At 45.3% G+C, this 26,259-nt stretch overlaps 3 protein-coding genes across 8 annotated transcripts in view; 2 read left to right on the plus strand and 1 right to left on the minus strand.

The window, feature by feature from the left end:
• The first annotated feature begins 611 nt into the window (after positions 1-611).
• On the plus strand, positions 612-8,640 carry PPP6C (protein phosphatase 6 catalytic subunit). Its single transcript, XM_061604101.1, has 7 exons — positions 612-1,061; positions 3,148-3,243; positions 3,862-3,927; positions 5,027-5,168; positions 6,080-6,159; positions 6,280-6,489; positions 7,614-8,640. Exons 1-7 carry the CDS (start codon positions 987-989, stop codon positions 7,860-7,862), a joined length of 918 nt encoding a protein of 305 aa, XP_061460085.1. The 5' UTR covers positions 612-986; the 3' UTR covers positions 7,863-8,640.
• Positions 8,641-12,151: 3,511 nt separating this feature from the next.
• On the plus strand, positions 12,152-22,554 carry ARPC5L (actin related protein 2/3 complex subunit 5 like). The gene is made up of 4 exons (XM_061603658.1): positions 12,152-12,457; positions 17,568-17,640; positions 19,211-19,387; positions 21,939-22,554. The coding sequence occupies exons 1-4, from the start codon at positions 12,294-12,296 to the stop codon at positions 21,999-22,001; spliced, it is 477 nt and encodes a 158-aa protein (XP_061459642.1). The 5' UTR covers positions 12,152-12,293; the 3' UTR covers positions 22,002-22,554.
• Positions 22,555-23,670: 1,116 nt separating this feature from the next.
• GOLGA1 (golgin A1) overlaps positions 23,671-26,259 on the minus strand; it is a 35,275-nt gene continuing 32,686 nt past the window's right edge. For all 6 annotated transcript variants that reach the window (XM_061603654.1, XM_061603652.1, XM_061603657.1 and 3 more), the window contains 2 exons: positions 26,017-26,103; positions 23,671-25,207 (listed from right to left, as the gene is read on the minus strand). In XM_061603654.1, the coding sequence (XP_061459638.1) occupies positions 25,127-25,207; positions 26,017-26,103 (168 nt within the window). In that variant the 3' untranslated portion in view covers positions 23,671-25,126. The remainder of the gene's footprint in view (positions 25,208-26,016; positions 26,104-26,259) is intronic.

Raw genomic sequence — 26,259 nt, forward strand, 5'->3', positions numbered from 1 at the left:
CTTGTTAGAAGGTCATTGCCAGAATGTAGCAAGAAAGTACTACAGGAACATACCGTGCTGCTCAAGATAGGTCTGGAGTCTGTTGATGAGATCCTGCTTGTTTCCTTTTGCCTCCAGGCCTCGGGCTAAACATTCTTGCTTCAGTTCAGCAAGCTTTAACTTGTGCAGTTCTACTGTTATTATTATTATAATTATTTAAAACATTTCTATCCCACCCTTCTATCCAAAAACAGGGCACTCAGGGCAGCTCACAATAAAACGCACAAACACACACAGAAAAACAATTAAAATAGATCAAAATACATAAAATGCAGGTAAGAAATCTAGAGGAGTGACATTGAAAAGGGACTAAAGAGGCAAAACTAAAAAGGGGAGAAGAAATTAAATCCGTTCCAGGCTCAGCCTTCAGAGCTGTTAGTTCAGCAACACCGGGAAGGCTCCTCACACACCGGCCCTGAAACACGCCTGCGTTTATTATGACATTCACAACGTTAGCGACTACGAATCCCAGAATGCCACGGGGCTGCATGCCTTTATATTCCGCGCTGTAAGAGGGCGGGACGGGAAACCGGAAGTCTCTTTCAGCCAGACCGGAAAGAAGCTCTCGGTATCGAGTTCAAACCTCCACCGGAAGTGGGCAGTCTCATTTCCGGTCTGGCCCGCTTTCCCTCCCGCCGTGGGAGGGGAAGTAGAGAAGAAAAGACAAGCGGAGGCGATTTTCCCCTCCCCCTTTTCCTTTTTAATTTTTTCTTAAAAGGGCCTTTCGACATTCGCGCGTGCTCGGTCTGGAAATTCTGGAAGCGGGCTTCCCGCCTCAGAACCCGGAAGTGCCGTGTCCCGCTTCCGGTCCTCTGCTGTCTCCTTTCCCCCCCCACTGCTGTTCCTCCTCCTTTTTCTTTCTTTCTTTCTTTCTTTCTTCCTTCCTTCCCTCCCTCCCTCCCTCCCTTCCTTCTCCCCTTCCCCCACTTCAAAGCCGCTGTCCCAAAATGGCGCCCCTGGACTTGGATAAGTATGTGGAGATTGCGCGGCTCTGCAAGTATCTGCCCGAGAACGACCTCAAGGTGAGGGGAGAGAAGGAGGAGAGGCAGGGAGGGCTGGGCCTTCTGAGGGGGTCGGTGGGTGGGTGGGTGAGGGGCTTGGTGGGGGTGGATAGGGATTGGGGGTGGGTGAGGGACGGATGAGGGGTCTAGGGGTGAGTGAGGTGGGAATTTGCCCCCCCCGCAATCTGTCTCTGATAGGCTGTTCTTGTGGTTCTACTTTGGTAAACCGTCTGGAGTTTGTAAGACACAAGAGGGTTGCCTCCCATGCTGATCCTGCTCAGAGTAGACCCGTTGAAATTAATGGGCATGACTGATTTTATGTCCATTCATTTTGATGGATCTACTCTGAGCAACATCAGCATTGGAGAGAACCCACGGGGAGCTGCAGAAATTATTTAAATCCTAGGTTGGAGTGGAGTTGTGGGCTTTTGTGGGGGGGGGAGGGCAGGAGTCAGCATGGGGAAAGTGGGAACTTTATATTCTTTCTGTCTACTTTGGGGGTGATGGTGTTGGGTATTTCCATTGTTATGATTATTTGTCAGAAATATATTTATTTATATTGGCTTCTCCAAGGTGGTGTATGTTTTCTTTCAATCTCGCAACAACCCTGTAAGATAGGCTAAACTACAACAGAATGACTGGCTTGGGGTTGCCTGTGTGCTTCGTAATTGAATGAGGACTTGAACCCACATCAAAGCCAGAGGGTGGGACATCTGTGGCCTCCTAGATGTTGCTGGACTACAGCTCCCATCAGATGTGACCATTGGCTATGCTGGCTTAGGCTGATGGGGATGGGTCCCAGCAACCTCTGGAAGGCCCTAGGTTTCTCATCCCTGCTCTAGACCAACACTAGCCGCCCAACAATATTGTGTAGTGTAGTCCTTTGCCTCTCTACTCAGAGGTAAGTCCTGTTGTTTTCAGTGGGGCTTACTCAGATGTAAGTGAAGTTAGGATGAGCCAATGCTCAGTGGATGACCAGAGGATCTTCTGTGCCTTTTATAACTGGGTAAAATGGGATGTTTAAGCAGTTGGAGCCTTTCTTGCTTCTGTGTGGCAAGTGTCATCTGCCAAAATTTCCCCTTGTACATGCTTCAAAAAGTCACATGAGTCCTGATGTATTCCTTTGTGCATCTCAAATGGGGTTAGCTGCAAGATTGCAAACTGCCTCCCTCTTCATGTTCTGTGCGTCAAGGCAATGACTGATGGGGAAGCATGGGTTGCTTTTTGCCTGTGAGTGGGTCTTTGTTAGATAGGTTGCCTGGAAGCCATCTCTAGGAAATGGGCTTGTAGCTAATATTGTGTGATATGTTTGCATTCTTAGCTTCATTGAACTAGGTTTTGTGAGTTTGTTTTAAACCTTTGCATGCTTCCCTTGCATTGGGTACTTGGAGTGGCGTATGTGGTGGTTTTTTCTCCTTTGTGTTATTGCAACAGGCAAAGTGGTACCTTCTGTTCTTCTGCTTTATAGCAGCAAGAGAGTGTGCTAACTAACTGTGTTCTGACAAAATTCTCAGGTTGACAAACTTGCAAACTGTAAATGCATATTGGTATAAACTAGTTGGAGATTTTATTTTGGTCTATCATAGTAATTTGGTCTATCACTTTTCCTGTATTGTGAAGCCATTGTCTGGCTGAGTTCAGCTTCTGTTACCTTTTCTGCTATCTTTTGAAACTTGAGAGTTCTGAGAGAGTAGATAAAATCTGGGATAATTTGATCTCACACAGAGCAGAGGTCTTTAATTAACAGGAAATAAAATCACAGTTGGATTAATTGCTGAGACGTGTGGCTTAATTTCCTATAGGAAGTAAGAGTTTATGCCAAGTAAGCTGGAAGGACAGTTCTTGTAAGTCAAAAGAATTTGGGGGGATTTTTATGTGGGTAGGACAACTGCTCAAAGTTCTTATCGGTTAGGAATATCAGTGGATGTGTTTGCAAGGCTGACCCCTTCACAATTTCCCCAGAGTGGAATGTAGAAGGACTGTGGTATACAAATAAATTCTACTCTGGAATGTTTGTACCCCTTTATCAGGTTGCCATGTGAAATTATGATGATCATAATACAGAGAAATCTTGCATGAATGACCAAATTTAATTATCTCTTTGTAGCGCTTGTGTGACTATGTGTGTGACCTTCTTCTAGAAGAATCTAACGTGCAGCCAGTTTCTACGCCAGTTACCGTCTGCGGCGACATACATGGACAGGTGGAATTTTATATGAATTGTTCCTTCGATGCTATAGCCCCTGGTACAGTGTTACAAAGCTCTGACAGCATTTCAGTGTGAATGGTATATTTGCAGTCTCATAGCAGTGATGTTCCAGATGTACTGTGCAAGAACCAGATATGGGTGTAGAGATCGTGGTTGGAAGAAGAAGAGAGAGAGGCATCACTTAGTGATGCTCAGTGACATGACCGGTGCATACTGCCTTGTGCAGCATTGCAACCATGAGACACAAATATTAACATTAAATACTTTTTTAGAAATACCATCAAGACCCATAATCAAAACAAAACATAGAATGTTGATCAGGGAATAGCTCAGATGCTGTCTGTCTTGCACTGATGCAACCTGTTTAGGTAGCCCCAGGATAAAGCTGGTAGCTTTTTAACTCTTTAAATGTGGGAGCCTAGCACTTGAACATCCCTGAGCACACATAGTTCTCTTCAACCTATGGTTGTCATTTGATGCCTTTCAGAACCATCTCTTTTTTTAAAAAAAAGAAAACAAAAGGGTCACTAATGATCTTATGGGAATTCTGAGTAATTTGGGTTTAACATAATTAATGGTACAAACCATTCATCCTTTTCTTTTGTCTTTCAGTTTTATGATTTATGTGAATTATTCAGAACTGGAGGTCAGGTTCCTGACACAAACTATATATTTATGGTATGTACAAATCAAATGCTAAAAATAAATAGCGAATGGTTTTTGAAATGTAGTACTAATTCTGTGACTTTGCAACTCTCTTTGTGTGTTGTTGTTGTCTTAATCTGGGCACCTGGGTCTTGCTTGCCTCTTTGATTTTTCTTACCGTCAGGGAAAACATGATCTAGCCAGTGAAGGCTTGTAGAAGAACTGCAGTGCTTGGGAAAATACCAAGTGCTTGGTTACCCAGATGCCCAGAAATTTGAAACCTTTGCTCAGCCCTGTGTATAACTGGCAGCATTAGAAAATGGTTTAAATTCTTATCAAGGAAACGAGAAAGAGATTGAGGCTGGGGTTTTTAAATTATTTTTTGCTGCCACGTTCATTCTAACAGAAATTCTGCCACGGATCCCACTTTGCATGAATCTGTTCCTTAAGGTAGGATGGGTTCTGAAGAGAACATTTGAAATGTAATGTAGGTGAGCAACGCCAGAGAGACAGAGGGTGGTGGGTTTCTGTAATTAAACCAATATGTTAACTGCCTGTATTTTTTTCAGTATAGTTGTTTTCAACATTCACAATCCTAGAACCTGGGGGTGGGCATAGCTTGGGGCCAGAGCACACATTTTGGATGCAGAAGGTCCTAACTTCAGTCCTTGCCATTTCCAAGTTTAAAAAAAGGGGGCCAGGTAGCAGGTAATAGGAAAGCTTAGCCTGAGATCCTGAAGAGCTATGGCCAGCAAGCATAAGCATTACTGTGCAAGATGAACAAAGAGTGTGATGTGGTATAAGGCACATGTTTCTGTCTGCTGACTCCTCTCTAGAGGGAATTACTTGTTGTTAAAACTGTATTCATGTAAACTGTTTTACTTCTTTTGCTTCAATTGTACGATTATATTTTTGCGATAACCTGCCCTAGGACCTTAAAGGTGAAGAAATCTTATGAATAAATAAATGAATTGAACACGTTTGGACGTAGAGACTAACAGCCCAATTCTATGTCTGTTTACTATGATGCAAGCCCCTCCAAGTTCAAGGAAGTGTGTAAAAGTGCATCTAAGGTTGCAGGCCAAGTGTGCCGTTTCATATGATATAGTAAAACATCTGTCTTAACTTTCAGGGTGACTTTGTGGACAGAGGCTATTACAGCCTCGAGACATTTACCTACCTTCTTGCCCTAAAAGCAAAATGGCCCGATCGCATCACACTCTTGCGTGGAAATCATGAAAGCAGACAGATAACGCAGGTGTATGGATTTTATGGTAAGTTCCCCCCACCCCACCAAGCCAAGTCTCAGTTATAATCAATATAAAACCGTGGTGAGTTGGCCTCCCCCAGGAAGGTATGGAGCAAAGGTGTGGAACCTGAGGCTCAGGGGCCAGATGCGGCCCTCCAAGCCTCTGTCTGGTCCTTGGGACTCTTCCCCAGTCACGCCCTCTCTCTCCCAGGCCTCATCCCTCTCTGGCCCTGGTTCACACCCTGCTTGAGTCTTTTTGCCAGTCCATGAACTCTTACAATGACTCTTGCTTTCCTGGATGGAGGATACAGAGGGCCATGTGAAACTAGCCTTACTGTACAAAGGTCAAATTTACATGCATTACCCCATGCACTCATGCAGCCCCCCTGATGATTGCCCAGAAATTCTCAGGCTGGGAAAGGTTTTCTTTCTCTATGTCAGGGCTGTGTACAACAAGATAAAAACATTTAAAAACAATGCAAAATGATCATTAAAATGACTGGCCTGAAAGTCAAAAGTGAGAATCTCTGCCAGAAGTGTGTTCCACAGCATGGACCGGTGACACTAAATGCCTAGTGTCTGGTTGAGACCAGTTGGGTCTCTGTAACGCAAGGAACAATGAACAGCACTCCTCCTGATGATAACAGAGAGTGAAGCGGTTACCTATTTCGTCAAGGCATTGAAGAAATGCTGACCAGTTAGGACAAAACCTTTACGCAGTCTTGTAAGATAGCAAAATCTCTTTTACAAGGTTGTTGTGATTAGAATGCATGTGGGATGCTACCCAAATTATGTTATTTAGGTGAACAGGCAATGACAGGTTTTCAATCAATATGGGAGCTGCTGCTCCTACAACACTTCTGTTTCGTTTGTCTGAGAAATTCTAACCAATAAAATATGGATTTCTTTATTTCTCTCCATTCCTCTCTCCAATAGATGAATGCCAAACTAAATATGGTAATGCTAATGCCTGGAGATACTGCACCAAAGTCTTTGACATGCTCACGGTAGCAGCGGTAAGGATTTTATTGGAAAAATTATGAGTCACTTTGTCTCTAATCATACATTTGCCAAATGATTTTTGACTTTCAAGATTGTGGTGCTTGTAAAGCATCCCTTCTTTTTTTGTTTTAAAGTTAATAGATGAGCAAATCCTCTGCGTACACGGGGGCCTGTCTCCAGACATCAAAACACTGGACCAGATCCGAACCATCGAGCGCAACCAAGAAATCCCACACAAAGGAGCTTTTTGCGACCTCGTTTGGTCTGACCCGGAAGATGTCGACACTTGGGCCATTAGTCCCCGAGGAGCTGGCTGGCTGTTTGGGGCAAAAGTCACCAATGAGGTAAAAAACAAAAAGCCCCACACCACCCACCATCCTATAACTTGGGTCATTTTACCATCCATGTGCCTGTCAGTGGCTCTGACCTGCGAGCAAAGTATTGCCTTAGAAAGCAAAACAGCAAGGAGTTTACGACCATGTTTGCCTCTCTGTTCAGAGAACATGTTTGAGCTTTGGAAAATGTCCTGCTTCTCACAACGATCGCATTTGGTGTCCTGCTGCATCCAGGAGTGGAGGAATCTTTGGCCCTCCAGATGTTGCTGAACTACAGCTCCCATCAGCCCCAGCAAGCAAAGCCAATGCGTGGGGATGATGGGAGTTGTCATTCAGCAACATCCGCAGGGCCAAAGGTTCCCCACACCTGCGTTATTTGCAAGAGACGTTAAGGCTGGGTGTGCCCATTCCATCCCATTCACACTGCTAACAAGTGCTGATGGTGTATTCGTCGCCCAGTAGAAATCTTGTGTTGAGGGAAATTTAATTGAAAACTATGATACTGCTATAATGTCGTGTGTCTGGATGCAGGAATCAAAGTGATAGTACTTCATGTTGAAAATGCCTTCATGCTGTCTCCAGAATCACTGGACCACTGGCTTGGCTTACATATTCTTAGAGGTAATGTTTGGCTCTCAGGATCACATTGTTTTAGAAGCACCTATCGTAACTGAGAAGCTGAGAGCTAAAAGGGGAGAATGTCCTCGGAAGGAAGCCGCAGGATTAGGCTAAGAGAATGTCATCTCCTTGTGCTGTTTGTGTGTGTGTTGGCTTCTGAAGGATTGCCTTGGCTCTTTATCAGTGAAAATGGGGGGGGTGCCTCCTCCAACATATTTTTTAAAAAAGTGTTTTAATTTAAAACTTTCTCCAAACCAATACAGAGCACTTCCAGTGCAAATAACAATAAAAGAAACACACATTTGACAATAAGTAACAAAGAAGTGCAGAAAAATAGCTCCTGAACTTTGCAATAACCATCATGACATAATAGTGTAACCAAAGGATTCCTCTCATAGCTCTGGTTATACTTACTGCATTCTGAAAAGTCCTCCCATATCAGGTGTTTAAATATCCTTCACTGTGTTTCCTGTAAATGTTCTTAATTTCCTCCTCTCTTTTTTTTAACGCTCCAGTTTGTCCACATCAACAACTTAAAGCTCATCTGCCGAGCCCACCAGCTGGTGCACGAAGGTTATAAGTTCATGTTTGATGAGAAGCTGGTCACGGTGTGGTCTGCTCCAAACTACTGCTATCGCTGTGGAAACATTGCCTCAATCATGGTATTTAAAGATGTAAATACGAGAGAACCAAAGCTCTTCCGTGCTGTCCCAGACTCAGAACGTGTGATCCCCCCGAGAACGACCACACCGTATTTCCTCTGAGACCGGGCTCTGCCCCTTGTACTGTTTTCTTTTGTCACATACTTTTTATCGAGCACTTTGCTGCTGAAATGCTGCCTCTTGCCTTTTTTATTTTTAAATTATCTAAATGTGTTGTATATTGTCTATAGTGACGCATCTCTTAATTTCCTACCCGCATACATGCCTCCTCTCCCACACCTCACCTCCCCGACTGGTCCGAGCGAGTGCTTTTGAAATATCCCTGAACATTTACCTTGCTGGGTTTTTTGTAGTGCTTGTGATTTTTCTGGGTTTTTTTGGGGGGGGGCGTTCTTTTCTTTCTTTTGTTTAGGGAAACTGCATTTTCCCTTTAAAATTTTCAAAAAATAAAAACAGAGCAAAACATCAGAACTAGTCTGATCTCCTTATTTCATCTAGGGGGTTGTCTTGGGGGAGGCTATTTTTGGATAAGGTTTTAAGAAATTTCAGCAGCAAAGTTGTGTTTAGTGTACGTGATGGGTCTTTCCAAGCCCAGCTAGTATACATACATCTAAGATGTAAAAAATGAATTGTCCTGGTTTATATTTTGAGTTAAGCCAGCATAAATAAGTGATTTAAAAGTCTGCCCCTGATTTTTCTTTGTTGCTTTTTTTTTTAGGATTTAAACTAAAATACAAAACCCGGTACAGGTATTTGAATTTGTACATTAAAATAATTGTTCTGATTTTTCTCAGATACCTTGTATTTTTAATAAAGTCATATCTTGAAGTCAACTTCTAGGTTAAGCATTCAAAATAAAACCCTACATTGCTGATGTGAATGTATGTCTTTTCATTCTCTGCTCCCCCACCTCCCTTTTCACAAAGAGAGATTGCACATGTCATTACAGTTTTGCAAAGTAGAGCTTTGTCTCATAAGGACATTGCTTTGAACTCTGGAAACTCCATAGCCCACCGCACCTATTTTTTGTACACATTTGGGTCAAACTATAACTTTTCCTGCTAAGAAGTGGAGAGCCCTACTAATTTTGGATAGGTCTGCCCAATTCTACTTCCAGACGCCTCAGCAATTACAAAAGGGTAGATTTTGCTAAGATTGCTAAAGGAAGATTGGATTCTGCAGATACCTCTCTGTAGTCTTTGCTTCTCGCGAAACATGTCTAAATGATTTTCACATAAGGGCTTCAGATTCTCTGCTGTGGTAGGCCTCTCAGTTGTACAAGAGATCAAGTCGTTTTTCATAAGAAAAAGTGAGATGGAGGCATTTATGTTCCTAGATATTTTTTTAATTATATGGTTACTTTCCATAGAAGGGCCAGAGTTGTGGCCACTATGGTCAAGCTAAGTTTGCAGGTGGATCAATTCCTTTCTCATAATTGGGTCTTGATGGTTGCCTGGACTAGTGCTGCCTCTTGTGTATACTTTGGAGCTTGTGTCTTTGTTTTTTATCAACACTGACCAGCTAATAGCTGTGGAAAGTACAGTATCCATGTCTTCTGCTTAAGTGAACTATTTGGTATGAGACAATAATACAATATTGATCCTCATCCAAAGATGTGCAAATATATCCAATAGGTCCCAAGCATACCTTCTGGTCAGTAGAACTTTGGATCATCCTCTACTGGAAAGCTGTTTTAATCTTATCCCAAGTATAAAAGTCTTTTTTATTTTATTTAAAAGCCTCTCCAAACCACTGAATATTTAGTAATCTCTTAAGTGGTATACAAAAATACAACAAATAATAAAATGGTATCGTAAAAACATATATAAATGGTAAAAGAGTATTATTAAAAAAACATTTCAGGTCTAATCTTACAGTTCAAGGAAAGCCTGGGTAGGAATTTGCTGTGGGGTGGGGTGTGTCACTGTGTGAAATAGGTTGCTGGGTTGGGGTCAAGAGTCACTACCATTTTTACTAGTTGTGCACCCTAGAAATTTACTAATGTTATTGCATATCCCCTTTGGCACTTCTCAGATCCTTTATAGTAAGTTTAAAAATTGTATCTACTGAATTGTTAATATTAAGATCATATGGACAACCCCGTTTGAGGGAGCGGTTCTCTTCAAGATCTCCATACAATAAAAAAGCAGATGTGTGTGCATGCAAATAAACCTGTGAAAAGGTAATGGAGGAGGAGTGATTTAAGGAAAGGGGTAGTTAAAAATAAATGGCACGGGTACATTCTGTCAAGCACTGTCCATCGGTATGGATAGCAAATAGTGGAATATTAGAAACTGGAATGCATGGGAGCTAACTGTGCACACACACCCCAAAACTGAATTTGAATGACCTGTTTGCATTATAATGCCCTCTGTCTGGAAGCAACCACAGTTAGGTATCAGTGGCTTTGGTTATTAAAAGGAGAACATGCAGATCAATTAATGTATCCATGGATAAAGCTAGAGGCCCTATGTTACAGATGAGGTGGCTGAGTTTGCAGAAAAGATTGTCCAGCACTTTGTTCAGTTAATCTGTTGCCCAAAAAGATTTTAACTGCTTGGAAAGCATTTTTACAAGTAGATGTTTGAACAAAATGTTGTTTAACATGGCAAGGGATACAGACACATCGCTGGGGACTCCCCCTTAGGTAGACAGGATGATCATTACCATTTTTTAATTTTCCTTTCAGATTTGTAAACAGCTTCACAGCCAAAAGCTACTGAAGAAGTGGACAATAAGATACAACACAAATGATTATGGACTAAAGCAATTTCAGAGCTGGGCACAATGGATTGCATTTGAAGGGTTTTTGTCTGATAGAAAAGAGAATTCTGACGGTGGGGGAAGTTCCTTCTGTCTGGGGAACCTTTGAACCCAGCCCAGCATAGCCTGGTTGCTGGTGCCATCAAACCTTGAGTCTGCCTACCAACTTATTTATGTTTTGTGCTTTCCCCCCCTATGAATAACATGTTGTTTTTCCAGTGAACTTTGTGGCTAAAATGCCAGGCTAAAATGCCTGGAAAGCTCATTCACCTTATTTGGCAAACTTCATTACTGGTTTTCCTAAGGCGGGGATACTAGATGAGTGAATAAATGGTACTTGATGTACATCAAGTGGTTTTTTAACTAGAGACTGAAGTGTAACAGGACTTGTTTTGCAGGTGACTTGAAATGTAACTGACTGAACCAGTTTCATAGACTTACAGTGATCCCCCTCTCCCCCCCCATGATTTGCAACATGATGCAGCGAAAACAAAAAGAACTGGTTAGATTTGAAGAAGGTGCATGGAGGGAAATTGAAGTGAAGCAATTGCGGTGAAATGAATCAAGCTGAAGAGGGTGTTGAACCAGCATTTTGAAATGAGGCAGTTAAAGCTGACCTCAGGCAAACCGGAGCGAATCAAGGTGAGGTGAGCTCAGTTGTTGCTGGTTATATGAATAGCGCTCAAGGTGGTAAATATGCAGTCCAGTGTGGACGGCAGCGAACTGAACAGAGAAGTTGTGAAGCTAAGGGATGGGTGGTCCTCCAGATGGTGGATCAAGCTTATTGGCCTATTCAGTTCTGTTCATTCTGATTGGCTCCAGCCCGCAGGAAAGGACAAGGAACCATGTGAGAAGACTCTTCTCAGTGGCTAACACTCCCCTTTCATGCTGATTGGCTCATAGGACACTGGAGATATTGGGACCCAAAAAAGTAAGGGTTCTAAGACCCTAGACTACACCTGTTCCCTCTCTCCACATAGTGGGTTGTGTCACATTTTGTCTGAGAACTGGAAAGCTCATTCACTATTTTGTGGTGTGTTAGTTCCTAATAAATGTATTTCCCAACTGTGGAATTTCCAGTGAGGTAGCCAATATTAAGTCATACTTGGTTTAAATCCACTGAAATAAATGGACATGCCTAATTCTGAAACGATTGTCAGTTGCTAGGGCACTCCTTAAGCGGCAAGTGACTAATGCACTGAAATAGTAACTAATTCCAGTATGTCTGCTCTTGAGTAAATTGGGTGCAGCCCTTATTCATGAAGCTTAGCATGTTACTGAGGTAAAATGAGTCCAGTAGGCAACTAGACACAGCCGAACTGTGCGAGTTAACTGAGGCCGCACGCAGACCCCTCTCTTTAAATATATATAGATTTCCCTTTCTCGTTACTCGTCTAACGCCCTGATACGAATCCCAAATCGAAGTGGCGCCGAGTCGAACGTGAGAGGGGTGGGGTGTGTATTGACGTCACAGGGAGGGAGGCGGGCTGAGGAAGAGCCGCTTGAACTGGACCGGGGGCTTCTGAGGCGAAGCCCCTCCCTTTTCCCAGCTCCGCCCTGGGATTGGTTGGGCAAAGTAGTCAGCCAGTCCCGCCTGCCCCCCCAGGGGGTTGGTTGTGTGCTCCCGTCAGTCAGTCAGTCCCTCCTCCCTCTCCTGTGGGTGGGGTTTCCGTTTCCGGCCGGTGCTGTCCCCAAGGCAGCGGCTGTGGTGTTTCTCGGCGGCGGCGCCTCAGCGGGGAGCGAGGCCTGACTGCCGCCCCCGACTCGGCCATGGCGCGGAGCTCGCTCTCCTCGCGCTTCCGCCGCCTTGACATCGACCAGTTCGACGAGAACCGCTTCGTGGAGGAGCCCGACGGCGCTGACGCGGGAAGCGGGGCCGGCGCGGCGGAGACCGAGGGAGGGGCCAGCCCGGAGGTGGAGGCGGCGCTGCGGCAATATCCTTCCTGAGCTCGAGCCGGGAGGGAGCCTCGTCTCCTTCCCGCGCCCCCCCTTTTTTGGGGGGGAGGAATCTATACCCCCCCTCCAAAGAGAGCCTCCCGTAGGAGCATAGGGGGCAGCCTTAGACCGAGTCAGGTCCACTGGCCCACCGAGCTCAGTAGCGCCCGCACTGACCGGCAGCGGCTGTTCCAGGGTTTCAGGCAGGGAGCCTTTCCCCATCCTTTTGAACCTGGGGCCTTCTGCATGCACTGGATGATTGCCCTTTATCTAAGTAGAAGAAAGACGCCAGGCCTGTATTTCCTGCCCATTCCTCGCTCCAAGAACAGAGGAAACGGCCTTATACTGAGTTGGAGTCATTGGTCCGTCCAGCTCAGTGTTGCCTACATTGAATGGCAGCACCCCTCCAGGGTTTCAGGCAGGGGGCATTCCCTGCCCTACCTGGAGATGCCAGTGAGGATTGAACCTGGGATCTTCTGCACGCAAAGCAGAGGCTCCACCACTGAGCTGGGCCCTTCCCCACATTGTGCCTTGCGGCATTTGACCTTTGGTACTCTGGGTCTAAGTTCTCTATCTGTCTTGGGGCGCTCTGTCTAATCTTCTTGCGCTGTTATTTCCCCCTCCCCATGCCTAGTTTTAGGTGGATTTCTTTTTTTACCCCTTGACAATTATTTTCTCTTCCTCTCCCCCAGTGTGCCTCTCTGTTACGCCCTTTCTTTCCCTCTTACCCTGTATGTCTTCATTCTCTCCCACCCCCTTACTCTGTTTCTTGGGGCATTCCTTTGCAACCCCTTTTCTCCCCACTGCCTGGGAGTCTTCTTCCCCCCACAAAGCATCACTGAGGATTAATCTGTGAAGTTATCTTCACCTTTTTCAGACTTGGGATTCACCTTTAATCCAAACATACATGGGGGGGAGGGCACCATATATATTTTTCAACTATATATTTGCACTGTTTTGAGCCACCATGAGTCAGACTCGGTAGTTCAAGACCACTGTGTTCTGGGATCCTCCCCTACCTGATCTCTCCTCCTGTGCTGGATTTTAAGGTGTTGGTCGAGTTCCTTGTGGCAGCTGCCTTCATGGTGAAGGCATCATCCTTCGTCCCTCCTCCTCCTCTGAATATTTCTGCCCGTTAACCTGCTGTTCTCTCTCCTCACAACCTTTACTGAGGAAAGATGCATATCTTGCAAGCAAGAACAGGCAACCGTGGCAAATGCCAGAAAGGCTTCGGCAGTGAAGTGGGAAATACTCTCAGCGGTTGTTTAGATGTACCAACCAGGTATTCCCATCCTCTTTTCTTTCCCATCAAAACATCCTCTCTGCCTTTCCTGTCTGGAATGGCCTCTCCTGTCAGAATTTGCTTCACGGCCAAACACTCTTCCCTGCCTTCTGCCCAGTCAAAGATCTAAGGGTTGTAGCCAATGTTACTAGACGCATTGAAATTAATAGACATGACTAACCTGGTTCATTAGTCAGTGGGTCTTCTGTAAGGCAAACTTAGTTGGAGATAACCCCTAGCTTCCTGTGACTATGGTTTGGGGGGCCATCCCTCTTTATCTGAGTAATGGGCTTTATCACCATGTTCGCCTCCATCAGAGTATTTGGATGGAGAGTCCTTATTTATGTCTCTCCATCATGTTTAAGACAAAGGTCCCCAGACCTGTTCTAATGGCTGAGCTCTCTGAAGGACTGTGCTGTAGTGCCTGAAATGTTTGGGAAGCCACTGTGTGTGCAGTAGTTGCTGGTGCTCCTAGCAGTGCATGTTTAGTGTGTCTTTGCATGAGAGGCAACTTGGGGTCTGCCAAGCACTTGGGAGTGATCTCAGGAGTTTCAGAAACCTGCAGAAACGCTGCCTGCAAATGGGTGGTGTGTGCATCTTGACCAGCTGTGGCGCAGAAGGGCTGTGAGTCGAAGTCAGGTGATGTTGCAGGGCAGGTCACCATAGTGTAAGGTGAGCCCCACCCTGCAGCTGCCTCCAGTGTGTCAGCAACAAGAGGCATGTGTAAGGGTTGTGAGGCATGCATCCGTCATGCGTAGAATCAGGTTTGGCAAGAAGGCACCGGTCTCGCTGGCTCTGAAGAGTGACGGGGCCAGGCTTGTCTGTGCCAGCCAGGATTGGCAAGTGCAGCCCTGCCTGTACCAAACGCTGAAACAGGAGCCTCTGCTTTCTGGAAGGTCAAGCAGAAAGTCCAGTTCAGAGGCCAGTGGGTCAGGAGGCTGCTGCTTCTGTGATTTCCAGGAAGGGTGGGGTGGGGAGGTTCTTACGTTAAAATATTGGTCTGTGGTTTTGCTTCAAAGAGTAGAACTGATGCTTCTCTGTCTTGGGCAGCGCTTGCTGAGAGACTGAAATGATGTATGTAAGGAGTGACCTTGCCCTCCTCTCCTGAAGACTCCCAGGCGGCCAGTGGCAGCTGGGACTTGCTATAAAGGACGGGAAGTACCGGCATGTTATAAAATCAGTAGCATTATCAGGTTCTCTGTGGGTTGAAGCAGCATATTTGTTGCTAGGTTCCTCTTAGCTGATGGCTTGCCTTGGCTCAGTAGTTGGCCCGTGTATATAGCCAGTCAAAATAAACCCTGTAGAGTCAGGGATATAAGCTTTATGTGACAAAAGGGATGAGATGAAGGCGATGTTGCTGAGAATGGCAGAATTAAGAACAGAAGTGATAAATGCCTTGAGATTCTTAAGACTAGATGCTTTGAAGTGGCATTTTTCATGCCACTAATAATGCCTCTCCCAAGTGTCTCACCTCTTGGACTTTTTCTGCTTTTCAACTCTTTTTGCCATTGTGTTTTCACAAGCCGTTTTCTTGTTGAAATGGTACACGCTAGTCTCTGCACTTGAGCCTCTCGTTCTTTGCTGACAGCAGACTCTGAAGTTGGTGGAAGCCTGTTTCTGCTTGGCTGATGGGAATCCTGTGAACTCAGATACAAAAGCAGCTCCCAGCAGCTGGGTTCCTGCTTGGCTTGGCTTGGGAGTGTGCGTGCTTGTAGCTGGCAGTTATGCTCGGATGTGAAATTCAGAGTTAACTGCATCCTTGTAGGTAACAGAATTACAAATCAATGGGATTGATTCTCCCCCTTTCTCTGCAACTTTTCAATGAGTGAATAGAGCTAAACTGATGTAAAGATGCTCAAAATAACTCAGCTGCCATCTCTCCCAGGGACATAACCCATATTGCTGCTTTTATCAAGAGGCCCATCTGGAAGAGAGCAAAAACATTCCATGGATAAAGTCCTCTTGATTTCAGTTCTGCAACTTGTGCAGTGTCAGGCAGGCTTTCCCTGTGCTGCTGGTATACTGGAGGTGTCTCATTTACTCTGTTCTTTAAAAAGGATGGGCTGTTGTATTGCTCTCGTCACTCTTGCCTGCAGATTCATTTGACGTGCACCGCTTGTTTGAATAGAAGGAATTCCCCCTCTTTTAGCAAGGCTGGTTGCCCCCCAGGGATATTAGTGAATTAGAACCCTGGTATCAAAGAGTTGGGTTACGGACTTACTATCTTAGCACCTTGAGTTAAATCTGCCAGGCTGGTGAATCTGAATTCTGACCTTTAGTATCGCATCTTGCTTAAAAATCTGTTCCCATGGTAGCTTTGCTTGTTGAGTGAGAGACAACAGTAGACAGGAATTGGAAAGATTCTATGTTGGCTGAAAAGGTGTTGAGAAGGAACAAGTGTCTGGTAGTTGAGAAGATAGCACAGGCAGGCAGCAGGACTCTGCTCCTAGCAACTGCCTTCTGCATGTTACTGTAATTGCTTCCCTCCTTGCAAATGTTTTACCTGGAAGCCTAAAGACAACCCAATTAAAAGAAGGTGGCGGAGCCGCAGTTCCTTTGAATTCGGAGGTACAGTGTTCATGTGGGATGCTGAATATACTTTGGGAAATGGAATGTGCTTGTGCCCTGGTTTCTCCCCCACCATCATTCAGCTGAGTGGACATTTGGCTCAGCTTTCTTGAGAGAAGGAAAATGAGGCATTAGTGACTGTGCAGCCTGCTCCTTCCTCACTGATAGTCAAGAGGCTGGTTGCGGGCCATATTCCTCCTTTTGTGGTGGGGACAGACCTTTAAGTTCAAGGGCCATGTTTCTTTTTTGTGAGGGGGCGTAGGCCTAGTATAGCTTTACATTCTTTGCAACCACAAAGAACACCAGCAGCAGACTGCTGTTGGAGTTCAGTCTTGACTCCTTTCAGCTAAGTAAAGCCAACAGTTTAAAAAGGGTGGGGGGCTTTAATCTTTAGTGTGTGTGGAGGTTTCATCATAAATACCAGTCTTGTCTGTACAGATTAAACTGTTTGTTTTTAAAAAAGGTTTGCAGCTGTTCCCTTGGTGTATTTTCTTGTTCCTTGGTATTCTGACAGCTACATAAGTGAAACTTCTTTTTCAAAAAAGAAGCTTTAGTGGGAAAAAGATTAACAAAATTAGATTTGTTGTAATAACGGGAGAGTTGCACAGATGAGTTCAAGGATACACGAGACCCAGGGTTTCCTTGATCTGTTGGCTCTGTCACTTCTGCTTTGGGTGATAAAGGGTTTCTGTCAACTTCAGTGTGAACAGTTTCTTTTAATAAGTGGAGAGGAAATTGACCTTGACACAAAACGACTCCTTCCTTGCAGTCAGTGATGCCTTGTGAAGGGGATTCTAACAGACTCCTTGTGGAGCAATTTGAGGGCAATCAGAAATGAAATGTGCAGAATAGCATTTAGTCCATGGGAGGGAAAGCAAGTTCTATTTCTGGCGGACTTGTTCAAGCCTTGAATATATTTTCTTTCTCTACTAGTGAGGTTGTTTGGCCTCGTAGGACATCTTAGCCTGCCTCACGCTCACCAGATCGTTTCTGTAAATGTGGCGGCTTACGATTTGCAATGGCAGAACCCAAGTAGTCTCCATTTCCTTTACTGAAGGGGATTGTATGCTGCTGAACACCTGTTGGATTCCAGCATTTCCTCAGGGTTTGCCAGTGCCACAAATGAAATTTAGAGTCAAGTTGGCCAGTCACCGTGCAGCCACTACTGCGAGAGCTTTGTAAGATTCCCCGGGTGCTGGCTTTGGTGTGTTGTGTGGGTCAACTTCATTGCTTTAGTTCCTTAACTTGTTTTGCTGCACAGGCGACATGCTCCGAGCATTCCATGCAGCTTTACAGAATTCTCCAGTCAACACAAAGAACCAGGTAGCAAAGGTAAGTGGAATCTTGGAGGAAGTTTGGCCATCGCTGTCTTGATACTGTAAATGCTGATAAACGAACGGCCTTGCGAGTGGCAAGCCTTTGGGTGCAGGGATGGGGGGGGGTATTCAGTCCGCATTTCAAGCCAAATCTATCAAATTCTCATTTTCCAAAACGGTATGAGAATCAAAACACAGGAATCCTTGGAAATTCATACTTATCTGAATTTTGCAGTGCAGTTCTCCAGCCAACAGTGTTTACAAAAGTGTATATATTGGGGGGAAGTGTGCATAAAAATGAATATATTTGTGAATATTAACACACAACAATGCATTGCATTAGAAGTTGCTTGCTAAAATGTGCCCATTAGTCAAAACTGCATGCAAAAACTGTGTGTTAGGAGAAATTTGATTTTTTTAAAATTGCAAATTCCTGCAGAAATGTGGAGAACTAAATTTAAGATTGGAAAATGAGAAACAGAGACCCGAAATGCACAGATTCTTCCCTCCTTACAGGGGTGTATGTGAATGTCTTCCCAATAGCCATCCATTGCCTGGCTGAGGGTACCCTGTTTTTTTCTTCTGTAATATTTCTATTTGTTTTGTAAAGACAAATACAAAACAATAACCGCTGTCAGGAGAGTCAAGGCCAAAGTCTTAACATCATCGTTCCAGAGGACATATTAACAGCCGTATTTAGTCATCCAGGGTCATCTTTCCACAGGTTCCCATGGGTTGGAGTGGTTACAGTTGTGTTCAGTTGGTGCCGCATAAGTAATGAAGCCGCTCCATACAGCAGGAGTGGGGAACCTATGGTCTATGGGCTAGTCTTGGCCCGCCAGGGGGTCCAGTTTGGCCTGTGAGGCCACTTCCCACAAGCCACACCCCCTGCTGACATCACTCGTGTTAGTGGGAGGGTGGGGTTACATCTATTGGGTGCATGTATCTTTTTCTGGCAGGGAACAGGAACTTGCAACCAAATCAGCAGGATTTAACCCCCAGCTTGTCAGCTGATGAACAGTTAAATCCTGCTCATTTTGGCTGAGTTCCGTGCAGGTTTCCATGCATATCCCTGCTAAAATGAAGGGGACCCCCCCCCCCAATGTTTTTAGCAGCACTTTGCACATCATAGTGATGTCAGGTGATGGACAGGTGAGCGGCTCTACCCACCTGTCATATTTGGCCCCAAGGCCGATCCTGATAACCCATGGACTCAAAGGTTCCCTGTGTCTGCCATACAGTGTGGAAGTCATCTGTGGTAGTTCCTCTGCGCATTGATTTTACCTTCTCCATAAGCACCATCTTCCGCACCTTCCTGATAACTGTATCTCCAATATATTGTGTGTGTGTGTGTGTTTCTTTCCACTGTCATGCTACCACCTGTCTGGCAGCAGTCAACAAAAAGGTCACCAAGCTGAGGGCACCCTTTCTGTCCAAGAAGGTGCAGAGCATCCCTCCTTTAGTCTTGTAGCAGGATGGATAGCCTTGGTTCTGGGTCCAGCCTTAAATCAGTTCCCAGGAAGTAGCCAAAGTGGGTTGGCTTGTATTTGAGGCGTCATTTCTCCTTTCCTTGCGTTTCTCTCCAGGAGCGGGCACAGGAAGTGGTGTTGAAGGTTCTGACCTCTTTTAGAGGCAGCGAGATTGAGCAGGCGGTGAACTCCTTAGACAGCAATGGCATTGACTTATTAATGAAGTACATTTATAAAGGATTTGAAAAGCCAACAGAAAACAGCAGTGCAATACTTCTCCAGTGGCACGAAAAGGTACGTGATTCCTCCCCTTCAGACTTGTAGGCCCTGATCCGTGTGGTTCAGCCAGCCAAGTAGCTGGCTGTTTTTGAAGGGATGTCTTTGTTGCCTGTCAGAGGCTATCTGTAGCTCCACAAAAACTCATGCTTGCAATGGGATGACTGTTGCAGGTGGTGCCAGCACCCAGATCTTTTAAGTGAACAACATTTTGAGTAGATTTGCTGTTAGAGAACATACCTAATGTTGGTAGACGACAGCGCACCCTTCAATACAGAGCCGAGGATTCCTAGGATTGCACAGAGGATTCACATTTCTACACAGGGATGCTCAAGTGATAGTTGCAGTTTACCTTGGCCAGAGTGCACTTCTGCTTGCGCAGTGGAATTTCTCCTCTTCTCATCCTCCTGCTCCCTGAAATCTGTTCTGGAGGTTTCCCCTACCTTCTGGAGCAGATTTGAGCAGGTGTGAGAAGCTGAAGCCCTTGCACACACAGGACAGTTTTGTTGGATGCAGCCCTCAGTTTCCCTGTGCATCTACACAAATGGTGTGCAGCCAAGGTAGGGCAGGTGGGAACACTGGGCAAGGCAGCTCTCGTTTTCCAAGGAAGATGGCTGAATTTGTGGCTGTTCACTAAATGTGCCATACCAAGAGATATGCTTAGTGGGAAAGTTTTTCACGTTTTAGGCTGCGGGTTGGAGCATTCTGTTTGAATGCTCCTTGGAAGCCCTCCAGAAATCTTGCATGTGGGGAGAAAGGTTGAGCCTCCTCTTTTTTCAGTGTTAATTTTCTGTGTGCAGGGAGAAAAAGCATTCAGATACCCAAAGGGCTGCTTTATCGCTAGTATCTACTGCATGTTTTACCCTGAGCTGAAATCTACAAGAGCGTGGTTTTATTTCGGGTGGCCAGCTCAGGGGTAACCGGCAGCCTTTGCTGTGTGGAATTGGGGTTGCTGAGAAGGGTAACCTGTGGAAAAATGAAAAAGTAACTTACAGAAGAGGAGCTGGCCCCACAAAAATGGCAAGAGACACAAAGGTTTTACATGCCTTTCTGTTAGTGGCTCTTCCAGGGTTAACAGCGGAGTGGTACTGCATACTTGCCTCTCAAGAGGTGCAGATGCACCAGTGGGCGGTTTGGTGGGGACTCTTGCATTCTCATGACAACAAGCCTTTCTGTTTGCTCTCTCGTTTCCAATGGAAACGGCAGCTTATACCCGACATGGGCCGATGCTCATGCATGTGTTTGTGTGTGAGAGGGTGCGAAATCGGAGAGCTGGCTTCCTATTTGGGAGGAGGAAGAAGCATTGCTGCCTGTGCATGTGTGCTCCCCAGGTGCAGCGCAGAAAGGCATTTCCAAGAGAGATTTGGTACAGTGCCTAAAGAGGCTGTGAACCTTTGCTTTCATACCTCCGCAAGGATAAAAGTGCAAAGAAAACAAGCCCGCCTCGTGCTGTGGCTTCACGCCATTCCCAAGAGCAAACACAGCTGTCTGAGGGCAGGAAGCCATTTCGAGCATGGGCTTGGGGCCGCTGGTTTGGTGTGCCATGTTTCCTCCTCTGCTGTTCAGGCACAGCAGTCAAGGGCTGAACTGTTAGGTAGTAAAGAGCAACAAAAACACAACACCTTTTGCTCTTTCTGAGCTGTTGCCATGGATGGCCTGATGCAGGGAGAGGGACAAGAAATTCAGACTTCAGAACCTGGGATTTCCAGAGCAGAAATGTTTATAGCTTCACAAACTTTTGTTTGAATTCGTATCTCTAGCTGTTGCTTTATGCCTCAAGCTAGGTTCAGTCATCATCCCGTTCAGAGTGAACCTCTTCTCTTTGGCTGGAAGCAGCGACTTGGGACAACTGCTGTGTTTTTAGGATGAATCTTATGAATGCTTCAGAAGTCTTTTCTTCCTGAAGTATTGCCAGGTGATATAATAGGCTTGATCCCAAAAGCCCTACATAGCTGTGGCCAGATGCCACTTGGTTCAAGGTTCAGTGCCCCTCATCTCATGGCTGCACCGCACTACCTGCGACGCGGGTGGTGGGGGAGGAAAGAGGCAGAAGGCCAAACCAGCCTCAAAGTTGTAAAGTAAAACTCTAACATGACCTCTGCTTGCTGGTCAGACTGCTTAGAACAGGTGGGAACCTCCAGCTGTTGCTGAACTACAACTCCCATCATCCCTGGCCGTGCTTACTGGTGTTGATGGAAGTTGCAGTTCAGCAACATCTGGAGGATCAACAGTTCCCCAGACCTGCCTTAGAACATTCAGAAAACCCAAAAGGTGGTGCTATTTTGGATATTTAATTTTTTTTAAAAATTCTTACCATGCTTTGCAAGACAAGTTCAGTGGAGCCAATAACAGAAGGAAATCAATAAAAGCAATGTAACAGATTTAAAAAGACTGAACTCAGAGCTGGTCCTTTATGAGCAGCGATCAAACATCGTAAAGGTCCACAGGGCAAAATGGAGATTGGGCGAGCGTGAAAGCTGTCACTCTTTGCTTTTGTTTGCTGGGGTGGGGATGGGCTGGCCTCGATGCTAACTCTTCTTCCCCCCTTTCTTTCTCTCACCTTTTGCAGGCATTAGCAGTAGGTGGACTAGGCTCGATAGTCAGAGTCCTGACTGCACGAAAGACTGTTTAAAAGACTTAAGTTCATTTGAACTGAGACACCAAGAACTCCTTTGGAGTCCGGAGGAGGAACTTGCTATGCTGACACTTCGGCCCACCCTTCTGGGAACCACAATCTACTGAAATACTGTATGTGTGTGCTGGAGGGTGTGTGTCTCCTTCCTCCTGGAACAGCGTCCTTTTAACCGTAGAGGTGGTGGTGGGGTGGGACAGGTTTTGTGTTCATGTTTTCCGACTATCAAGTGCAGGAGTTTTTTGGGGGGGGGGCAGGGCGGCACTTGTGCATTTGCCTCCAGAACAGCCTCTGCTCTGGCCAAGTAAGTGTGGGTGATTGAAACTTTAATTTAAATTTAACGATTTTTTTGGGGGGGGGAGTGTTTTTGCGCCAGGGGTTAGTTGTGACGTCAGATGCAAAACAAGGAGCCTGGTTTTGGGGTTGGAAAAGGTTTTTTTCTTATGCAAGAGAGCTTTTTGTACATAGTTACGAATAGGTGGGCAATGTATGGAGTTGGTTTCATGTAAAGTGCCTGCTGCTCTTTCAAAATAAAGTTCTTGGATGGCTAGAATGAGCAGTGATGGATTTGAGTGGCGTGCATAGTGGCTGCCTTTGTCTACGCACACATTCTCCCTCCCCAAGTGCTTTCTAACCCTCGGCTACTAGTTGATAGTTTGGTAGAGGCTGCAGCCTGCGTTTCCCCATGGTTTATCACTTAGCTGTCTCTCTATTTCTGCCTAGGAAGCCTAACTTTCATATTTAAATCATGCAGCTTTTAAACTGTGATTTTGTTAGAAAAATAGGATTGACAAGGTAGATGCCAACAGAGGCCTGCTTCAGGCCCAAAATCTTTTGTTTTCAACTGTATGTGCCCCCCCCCCCCAAAATCAAGCAGGCCCTCTTTCTTCTTTATACCGCAGCTGTGGTAGTTGGGATTCATTCTAAATAGCTTAGCCCTGTGGGCCCTATGCAATAAAGGCTGGGAAGGGATATGAACCTAGCTTTTCCACATCCAAATCCTAATTCTCAAGCTGCTAGCTAATGTTAGTAAGCTCTCTTCTTTTTCCTGATCAATTTCACGGCAGTATACTCTGCCACTGCCTCCCCCAAAAAACCCTGGTGTAGACAGATAACTGCTTTTGATTGATATGTACTGTACAACACACACACGTAAGAGCCTTCCCCACAAGCAGGACAAGAGAGGAGCTACTCCTGATCTTGGAGGCAGCAAATAACCGTCATCCCTAAGTAGCTACTAGATGCTGGCAAGAAGCAGGCGCGCTTGAGCTGCAATCCTGGTTTAAGCCTGCCCTCAGTAGTCACGTTGCAAATCCTGACCAGCAACGGGAGCTTGTTTCTGAACATTCCAAGCTGAAGGAAACAGAGTGCAACTCCCCCCCCCCTTCATTTTTGAAATTGAGCAGGTGCAGTCCTGGTGGGACAAGTATCCTCTTCAGGAATCTGCGCAACAGAATGGTAAGTGCCCTACAGGGAGGAGTTAAAAGCAGTGTGGTAGAACATGTGGGTTTTTAACCTTGAATGATGAGACAGAAGGCAGAATTGCAGTTAAACTCTTCAACTCACGTTAAAAGGACTAAGTCTGCCTCTCTCCACATGCACAGTGGAAACGCTGTGTTTTCCTTTACCTCCAATACTGGTTGAGCATATATACCATGAAACAAGAAGGTAATTATGTCAGCCTCAAGTTTTAATCAAAAATGTAGTGCACCACAAATTAGGTCTCTACAAGCCATTACATAATATAGTCCATATTTACACAGAATGTATGGACTCAACCAAGGGTCCATAAAGGCTTTTTCTATATACACTCCATAGGTGGTTTGTGTGTTCTTTGTACAAGGAGAAAAAGTGCATTAGTTGCTACTATTAAATGAATATACACACCTCGTTCTTGCTCTGACAGCTTACAAGAATCCAACGCTAAGGCTACTGCAGACTCTTGCTTAACAGGTTTTCTCTTAAAACTGACTCTAAAAAGGTAGATCTGGGAAAATGCCACAAGTGCTAATCGGTAGAAATTTTACTTTGTGCTCTTGGGAAGGAAGACCAACCCTTGTGGGCTGGCTGATTTTTCCCCCTTCTTAACAGGCAGTTGGTTAAAAAAAATACTGTTGCTTAGCAATATGTAATGATAATATTAAAACTGGAACCTGCTGTCTTACATGGTTGATTTTCTGTACAGTATAGATAGTATCTTTAAATAGACTGGTTAATAAAAATGCAGTGTCTAATATAAGGGGTAGGGCGTTAGTTTGGTTTATCACTGTATATTCAGTTTCTCCTTTCTAATGAGCCAAACTGACTGCCACCCCTCGAGTAGTGGGGGGGGGAATTAACTGTGATTAGGTAAGCCACTCCCATCCGTTAAAAGCAGGAGTACAGATTGCGAACACTTCTGCTGGTCAAATATGAACTGGCTCTAGGCTGATGCAGCAGCAGCTGCCACATTGAGCTTTCTGTTTTCATTTTTAAAGTGAGCGGCTGCCACCCTCTAACTTGCTAATATATGTCAACACTTTATATAGGCAAGGAGAGTACATTGACTATTGTAAAGACCACTTAAAATGATTTTTCTTTAAGAAAAATAAAAGCTGGCCCACTGTGTAGTTGCCTAGGGGCTGGAGAACGGGCGTACTGTTTGCAGCTTAGCTTGAATGCGCTGGCAGTTTCAGCTACGAGGGAAGGGGGGCTATAAGTCCAAGGGAAAAGAATTGCTCCCCCCCCCCAGCCAGATTTCTACACTGTCAGGAATGATGTATGCAACACACACATGTACGCTTGTTGCTCAACATACAGAGTTTGGGATTTATCTCGTGACAGAAGCCGGAAGGCACCACCCCATGCTACCAGTTACTGCCCCCGCCAACACAAACCCTTTGGTTCCACAAGGCCTCAGGAACCAGCCGCTTGTTATCAACTAAAGGACTGTGGAAGGGGGTGTCGGTATGCAGCAAAGGACACTCCTTTTACAGTACAGCTTTGTAAACCATTTTTCAAAGTTCTCGTACAAAAATACTGTGGTGACAGCAATTAGATACCACCTCCATTGGTGGGTCCAGTATCCTTTTCATAGAAAAAACCAACTGGAGGCAGGAAACACATCCTTGGGAGGGGGGGCTCGTTCATGACCATGGGGTCCGTGGACTTGAGATCGAGGGTCGGATACTGCCCCTGGGAGATGGTTTTGACCCAAACCAAGACATCTGGTGGAAGGGGAAAAGCACAACACAAGAGAAAAATGTGGCACATGGTTACTGAGCAGCTAAACGGGCAGGGATAGGAAAGTGCCAACAAAATAAAAGCAGGGAGAAAGAATTCGGTACCTGGTTAGGCGTGGGGAACTTGTCCCTCCAGCTGTTGCTGAACTGCAACTCATCAGCCCAACCAAGCATGGCCAATGGCCAGGGATGATGGGAGTTGTGCTTCAGCAATATCTGGAGGATCAGAGATCCCCCACACCTGATACACGGGTTGAAAAGCCTTCACTAGGAGGCAAAGCTAATGCAGGAAAAGAGACAGGGAGAGGCGATCACAGTGTAACGCAAGAGAGAGAAGCTTAGGAACAAGTCTTTGGGGACAGACAAAGAATCATTGGTCAGGAAGGTTATGGTAGCATGGCGAAGGGGCCACTTAGACATTGGCTTGTTTTGAACTTATGGGAAGGCCAGGGTTCCCTAGACAACAATATTTAAAATCAGAACAAAGCCCAGAATCTAGGTAACCCTGTATGACACAGAAGCAGCAATTCACAAGCATGTTCGAAACAGGCCTGAGCTTGTATATCTACTCGTGTACCCTGTGAACGTTATTATCTCTGCAGCTGACCTCCAGATTAAAAAGGAAGATCCACACAGGGCCTGTGCTGGAGATGCTGCAATGAAAGCTTCACCCATCTCTGGCATATAGACGCATGACATGTTTCACACATACAAGCGTTCCCCTTGATATGGCAATCATCAGGTGACGAAGATGCACAAGTGAATTCATAGTAAGAGTTCTGATGAAGTCTTACCTTATACTCCAAGGTTTCCTTGAGCATGTGTTCCTCCTCTTGAGAGAAATTTAGCAACACAGACACAGCTTTGATCAGATGGAATGCCTAAAACGCAACAGCCACCGAGTCACAACGGATCATCTTAGGCAAGCCTTACAGATCTGATCACCGAGGTAGGGCCAGCTAGCTTGAGAAAGATGCTTGCCACTTCCCTAGCATTTCTATTCTACATTCCATTCTGGGCTACCTTGGTTGCAGATT

Source organism: Rhineura floridana, chromosome 20, assembly GCF_030035675.1.
Source record: "Rhineura floridana isolate rRhiFlo1 chromosome 20, rRhiFlo1.hap2, whole genome shotgun sequence".
Lineage (NCBI taxonomy): Eukaryota > Metazoa > Chordata > Lepidosauria > Squamata > Rhineuridae > Rhineura > Rhineura floridana.

Coding starts and splice junctions, on each gene's coding strand:
- PPP6C (XM_061604101.1), top strand. CDS start 987: ATGGCGCCCCTGGACTTGGATAAGTATGTGGAGATTGCGCGGCTCTGC. Junction 3,928..5,026: donor ACACAAACTATATATTTATG/GTATGTACAAAT, acceptor CTTAACTTTCAG/GGTGACTTTGTGGACAGAGG. Junction 6,490..7,613: donor GGGCAAAAGTCACCAATGAG/GTAAAAAACAAA, acceptor TTAACGCTCCAG/TTTGTCCACATCAACAACTT.
- ARPC5L (XM_061603658.1), top strand. CDS start 12,294: ATGGCGCGGAGCTCGCTCTCCTCGCGCTTCCGCCGCCTTGACATCGAC. Junction 12,458..17,567: donor GTGGAGGCGGCGCTGCGGCA/ATATCCTTCCTG, acceptor GTTTTGCTGCAC/AGGCGACATGCTCCGAGCAT. Junction 19,388..21,938: donor TTCTCCAGTGGCACGAAAAG/GTACGTGATTCC, acceptor CACCTTTTGCAG/GCATTAGCAGTAGGTGGACT.